The following is a 7,221-nucleotide window of genomic DNA, read 5'->3' on the forward strand; positions in this document are numbered from 1 at the left end:
TTGAAACTTCCTTTAGCTAAAAAATAAAGTTTTAAATTTTTTATTGTTGAAACAAAAACAAAAAGATTTTAGGATCATGCTTTTCTGAAATTTTTTTAGGTTAGAGCCATATCTTTACATACAGGTACTTTGTAAACATAACATAAAACATAATATTATTTAAAAATAATAATAATTATAATATAACAATAAGTAAAAGCTGGGACATCCTTTTTTTTCTATTTTTGCGACTCTTATTATATATCGAAAAAAAAACCCAATCCAATTCTCAACACTGAGATTTTATCGATATAAGTATATGAACATACCTGAATCATCGATACAAATCAACAGCCATTTCGTTCTGTCACCAGCTTTTTGACAAGTCATCATCACTCAGAATTATAAATTATTTTTTTGGTGGCAGTTTATACTGTGTGAAAGAAGGAAAAAATAAAGCCGAGCTTTTGGTGCAACTAAGTTCTCGCGGAGTTACTTTAATTAAACGAAAATAGAGATACTATGTCGTTGCAGACAATGCAAATCAAGGAGGAGAACCCCGAGTCTGCTGGCTCGCCACCTGATTTTTTTTTGGAAAGTTTCCTTGGGGAACCAGGTGTCATCAATGACGAAATAATTGATCAGGAAGCTAATGTTGCAGGTGATATTACTGTTTTTGACTCTCTCCAGAAATTTTTTTTAACTCGGTTTTACTATTAGGTACTTTTGATGTTAATGAGCCAGATTCTAATGAACCTTCTGATGAACCATCTGAAGAATTTTCTAATGAAACTTGTGATGAACCTTCTGAGAATCCGGCTTTAGAATATTCTAATGATCCCAAAAAATCACCCGATCCTGTTGTTGATTCAACTGAGGAGAGTGGAGAACAAGGTAGCAGGGCTCTAGATTCTTCTGATGCTGATGAGCCAGTTTCTGATGAGCCAACTTCTGCTGAGCCTTCTGATGAATCTTCTGAAGAAGTTACTGCAGCTGTAGAGTCTTCTGGTGATCCAGTTCTATTATCTGATCCAGTTGCTGAGTCAACCAAGGAAAGTGGAGAGAAAGGTGGCACTCCGTTGCAACCAACATCAAAGAATCGCAAGAAATCAGTGGAACCCAATAAGAAGAGTCTGCAGAACCGCATGTTGCTTAAGACCTTGATTCCGAAGGACGCCTCGTCGGTCCTCAATGAGTTAAACGGCGTAGTCATAAGCAACATCTCAATAAAGCGCAATCGGGACGATGGATTCACGGCCCATGTCAGCGTGAACTCGAAGATGTTCCAGGGAAAGGGTAAATCAAAATCCGAAGCGAAAAACGCAGCATGTGAGCAGGCTTTGCCAGACATTTTCATTGAGAAGATGACCACCAAGATCTCCGACGAGAAGGAAAAGGATTTAGAAGCCGAAGATTTCCCAATGATGACGTTAGCCTCGTTTGCCTTACATAAACTTTTTGAAAGCTGGAAGCTTGATGGTGCCAAAATGCGTAACATGAGTGCTGACCTTTTGGATGAAGAAGAGGATGCTCCACAATGCGCTTTTCAGCTAAAAAAGCACTTAGCACGCGCAAACTTGCCCAACGACTGGAAGACTATGCATCCTGGCATGGTTCTTTCATATATGCGTCCGGGCATCGTTTATAAGTATTTGGGCAGCAAAGGCGCACCGCCGTTCGTGCTGTTCACCATGTTAGTTAACGTCGACGGAAAGGACTTTACAGCTAATGGAACATCGAAAAAGATCGCCCGTCGCAATTTGGCCGCCCAAGTCTGCGACAAACTTTTCGGAACCGATTTCCGTATTGAGGATATGGAAATATAAACTTTGGCTTCCCAAAAAAGACATCTTTCAACACACTTTACAATGCAAAAGGCTGTTATACAATCAAACTTAACACGATTTAGCACTTGTTTAAACAAAAAACGGCATTTAGCCGTATCCAGAAATACACTTCATAAACTGTGTTCCTAAGTCGATAGAAAGGACTTTTGATGCCTGTGGAACTTCGAAAACGATCGCTCGGACGCAATTTGGGCGCCCAAGTATGCGACAAGCTTCTCGGAACCAACTCCAGCAACATATTTTACACTACAAAAGACTTGCTTTTATGCAATTAAACCTAACAAAATTTAAGCCTGGTTCAAATGAAATACTCCATGAAGCCAAAAAGCCCAAATTCTGTTCGATTTTAAAAGCATAAATATGCTGTAAAAATGTAAAATCCAGAAACACACTTAATAAACCTAAAAAAAATTACATTTTTTGTCAAACAAAACTTTCTGTGAAATCTTTTTTCATTACAGCACCCAGAACCAATGCAATTATTTGCAATCATATTTCCGTCGTTCGTTTTGCCCCTGTCATCATAGAAAGACAAACAAAAAGGCAATGGGACAAAGATCTATGAATATTGAATTTAATTTAATTAAAAATGTTCATGACAGTTCATCCAGCTTATTATCCTGTCACACTGAGTGAGCAGCTCAAAAAAGAGAAAAAGCGGAAGTGTAAAACGAAAATGGAAAATCATTTCAACCAACTTAATTGAAATCGAATTGGAATTGTTCCGCTGGTATTGAAAGTTTTCTAAATAGACAGAAAAGAGACACCGACGAGTGTTAATTTTATTTCACGGTTCATCAATATCCCGCTCATTTCCGATTGGGTTTATTTATACCCGCTATTCGTAATGGTTATCCCTCGGAAGTAGCTGGACATCCCCGTTTAATGGCAATTAACATTTTTCTAATGGCCAGCAATTAGCGAGAGAGCGCCTTCTCCTTGGCTTTCTCCTCGCTCAATTTATTGTTTTGTGTTGTGTTGTTCTTGTTGCTGGCTTGTTTTACAAGACCGTCTTGCAGTGTTTACTTGTGTATGTCCGAGCCAGCCTCCCAAAACTCCAAGCCAACCAGTCCACCCACTTTTGAGGTCGCAACATCTTGTGGTCCGCCCCAAGTCATATTTCCTTATTATCTGGGCGGTTTTCTTGCTTTGTTTTTTTCCTCGTTCATCGCCCCCTGACTTTTTTGTGGTTGACCTTACGAAAAAATGGAATTATTAATGGGTCGTCCATTTGCTGCTAAGTGGCGCAAATTGTGTGTTTGTTTATATCATTTGGCAGGGCAGGAAATCTTAAAGATTTTCTTCCGCTTTCTTAAAGAAAATCCGGCGTTGGGGAGAGCGGTGCGGTGACAGTTTACGATGGGCAGTGAACCTTGCCCTTTCTAAATGACCCTTAAAGCTTTGATGATAAATATAGCCAAATGCAGGGGGCTATATTGAGGTTTAAATTTAATACTAAAAGTAATTTTAGACCTTTATATATTTAAGCATCGTAGTGCACTTGTCTAAGAAAAAAGAAAGAGTTACTATGACATTAATTTATAGAAATTAAATTCAATGTGAAATAAAAAACACTAAGCTAATTAGTGATTTTTTCGAGCTTTAAGTCTTTATGCAACAAACTTGAAGTATCTGTTATCCCTGCCATTTTTCTTGCATAACCTGGACAATACTTTAGACTTGGCCACTAGCTTTCATATGGCGGTTACAAAACGCGTTGCGTAAGTTTTCCTTGCCCACTTTCCCCAAATCGCCCCCATTGCATTAATTACCGCATACTTGGAGAGCATCTGTGGGGCGGAAAGGGCAGGAAAATCTGTGGCTGTGCTAAATTGCACTTCAAAACGAGCGCAACTTCTCCCTGGATGAGGATGTGGATGTCCTGGATGTGCGGCTTCCACTCCACCTTCATTTCTCCTGCTCCTTCAAAAGTCTCTGTCGTAAAGTGTTTGCACGTGAGTTTGTGGGCGCCAACATGCGCTGATTGAGGGTTCCTGCCCCTCCACCCCACTGCACTCACACACTCGTACCGGGGAAAGGATAAATGAAGGACGACGCTTAGATCTGACGTCGAAAAAGAGAGCAACCTGCTCGGCTATATTTTTTCCTCTGCACTGAACAAAAAATGTACGATTAAGCAATATTTATAAATCTTAATTGCTGGTTTAAAATTAAATTAAAATAAATATTGTAAGCTACCAAAATAAAAATAAAATAACAAGCCTAGAATATAATTTTCAAAAGTGTTTTGCATACACACAGCCTTTAGAAATTTTTTCTTTCTGTGTTCTTCTTAATTTTTCTTTTCTATTTTTTGTGGTTTCCGTTGAAGTGTTGTTCAAGCGCTTTGGCAAATATTTGATTTTAATTTTTCCAATTAATTGGTTTTCCATCAAAATTTAACGTCCTACCAGGCCTGATACGTCTATTCTTTTTTTTTAAACCTTACCTGCCCGCCGCCATTTACATGCCACAAAAGAGTCGAGATTTTATTTCATTTTTTTTCGATTTTCCTGTCTGGTCTGGCTTTAAATGTCGTCTGACTTTAAGGCAATGAAGGGCGAGATGGTGGTATAAATACAAAAACTTTGTCCTGCAGCCGCAAAGTGTGTGGGCGGGGGGCGTGGCAAATGTCAACTACAAGAAAATTGTCACTAATGAGTGGTAAAAAGAGCGAGTCGAGTAAGGACGCTTTGTTTGCATAGGCCGAAAGAGCCGGAAATGAGGGGAGAAACTAAGAGGCGGCTGCAAATTCTATAAAGCGAGTGGCTGGCTGGATGTTGGTCCACTGTGTACAGTCAATATTGGCAAATGTGTCAGTTGCAGTCTGCTTTGAGGTGGACCCAAAATGGACACAACGGAAGGGTTGTTGCGGCTTATGAGCAGCAAAAAGCCAAACGGCAAGGGATAATGAAAACCACGACAAAAGCGCAAAAGTTCCACAGCAGTCAAGTAGCCAGGAGACAGGAGAAAAACCTGAAGGACACTGGCAAACCAGAACTCCCACACACTCGACACATTTACATGCGAATTATGTTGCGAAAAAATTGAAACAAATGGGCAAAAAAGGTAAAAGGTGTTGAGGTTATGCCCTTTCAAAATACAAAACTGTTTAGTCGGTTTAATAAAATTGCTTTAAACTCTAATAAAACAATATTTAAAGTAAAGGTATTTTATTTACGATTTCATGTGAATGTAGTATTTTTTTTATTTAAGGAAATAATTTATCATTGACCTAAAACTTTTAACTAGCCCAATAAATATTATAATTAATTATAACTTCATAATACAAACGGTTCAATATTTGTTAAGCCTTATTTAATATTTATAATTTAAAGCCTTTCAACCACAAAAGAAAGCACCAGTGAGGGTATCCCTGGAAAATCCGACCTCTGCCCGGAACTCTTGTGTTTCGTGTTAATGAGATAAGCATGCAAATGCCCTAATAGAATGAGCTGCTCCCGCTTCCATTTTCCCGCACACCCGTTGTTTTTTATTCGGGTGGCGTGTGCGAGGAGGAAAATGAAAAGCGCTGGAGAGCAGAGCAGTCAATTAACAAGCCGAGCAGGTGGATAACCATGGCCCAGACATCGGTAAAGGGGAAGGGGAAAAGGCAGCGCCACCGTTCATCATCGTTTATCTTAATAAACCGCGCACTCAGTCAGACATTAAGCTGGCGAAACCAAAAAGCAGCCAAAAGTCCTTTGGAAAATTGCTTAATTTGCACTTGGCACTCGCAGCCAGAAACACAGTAAGGAAAAATCTGATTCAGTGGGAAATGCTGGGAGTGGGGCAAAGTGGGCGTGGCAGATTCAGTGCAGCGTTAAGGCAAACTTGAAGCGCGGCACGTAAAAATGTTGATAAAACGCACAAAGCCAGTTGATGATTTCAATTTATATTTCCAAGTGGAACTCATCTTTAGTGCAGGGCGGAAAAGCAGAGCACTTCCCACCGCCCCCAACCCATTACGCGTTACATGTAGCGAATTTGCTGAAGCATATCACGTGCAACATAATTTTTCCAAGCGACTTGCCACTTGCAAGTAAGAATAAAACAGGGGTGTAGAAAAAGGGGGCGAAACCTGGCGACTGACATGAATGCTCCACGTCACCCAAGTCCTTCTCCAATTCCTCCTCTCGCCTGAGATGTGTGGCATTATGAGCGTGAAGTAGACTAAATAAATTACATTTGAGCACCAAAGGTGTTACGCACTGGAAAAAACTACAGCGAGACCAACGAAAAAGTTGCTTGGGTTGATATAAATCCAGATTTTATTTATGTTAAAAAAAGATTTTCATAACACATATTTTAATAGGACAAAGGCTTTTTCGCTTCTTCTATCTATTTCATTTTCATTTTTAAGTTTTTAAGATATGATAATAACCTTAAAGCCGTTCAATAAATTGCATTAATGGTATATTTTTTGAAGTTCATAGTGTTTGCAATCTTCACTTGTGCCATTATCGAAATAGCAACCGTAAACTCAAAATAAATTTTAATTCTTTAGAAAAGTTTAACCTTTTTATAAAAGCAATGTTCGATTTTCCCGGAAAATGCACCTGTTCACCTTAGGATAACGTAAATAGTTTAAGGCAGTTAAAAATGCTAATAACCATAAAATAAGTTTAAAAACTTCGCCGGCAAACCTTATGCAATTTTCAATGCATTTTTCGTCTACTTCCGTATTTAAAGTTCGCATCGAAGACAGAGCCACGCCCACACCGGTGACTCCTTGCCTTAACTTCAATTCAACTTCAACTTGAAGTTGCGAATGCATTTGGTCCTGGTAAAAGTTTTTGGCAAGCAAATGGAGCAGGAAACAGCTGTCCCTTCATATCTTTTGCATATCAAAAGTATCGACATAGGGAAAGGAGAACAGAAGGAGAAGGATAAAAAGGACATCTTCCCAGCCCCCTCTCGCCCTCACTTTTTGCACTCTGTTGTGAAATATATGCAAAGTTTGTCCAGGGCGAAGGGGCGGCGAGACACGCCCAAAAATGCTTGAAATTGCAATCGACTTTTTTATGCCGAAAAAATTGGAACAGGATTGGCGATTTCTAGGATCGAAGATTGCTTCACTCTTGCACATCTTTTGTTTTTAGAATAAAGCATATTTATAGAAAAGACATTAAATTTATGTTGACCATTTATATTTTTATAAATGGCAACACTAGTAAGCAGTTTTGAAATGATAAACAAAAAATCTGAACTGTATTTTTGTAGTTTAAATATAATATTATCCCAAAGGGTATTAAAATTTTTCCCCTTTCTGCCAATCCACATCCACAAAACACAACATGAGTGTATGTGTGTGTGCGTGAATGTTTGCATAGATGAGTGCAAAGTTAGATTCAATTTATATGCACTTGCCGAAAAGTTTACACCGAAAAAAGTT

At 38.9% G+C, this 7,221-nt stretch overlaps 1 protein-coding gene across 1 annotated transcript; it reads left to right on the forward strand.

Annotated features, from left to right (window-relative positions):
• Positions 1 to 364: 364 nt before the first annotated feature.
• LOC108099748 lies at positions 365 to 2,259 on the forward strand. Its single transcript, XM_017203373.1, has 2 exons — positions 365 to 640; positions 700 to 2,259. The coding sequence occupies exons 1-2, from the start codon at positions 502 to 504 to the stop codon at positions 1,803 to 1,805; spliced, it is 1,245 nt and encodes a 414-aa protein (XP_017058862.1). The 5' UTR covers positions 365 to 501; the 3' UTR covers positions 1,806 to 2,259.
• The last annotated feature ends 4,962 nt before the right edge of the window (positions 2,260 to 7,221 follow it).

The sequence above is a fragment of the Drosophila ficusphila genome, unplaced genomic scaffold (genome assembly GCF_018152265.1).
Source record: "Drosophila ficusphila isolate 14025-0441.05 unplaced genomic scaffold, ASM1815226v1 contig_106, whole genome shotgun sequence".
Classification (NCBI taxonomy): domain Eukaryota; kingdom Metazoa; phylum Arthropoda; class Insecta; order Diptera; family Drosophilidae; genus Drosophila; species Drosophila ficusphila.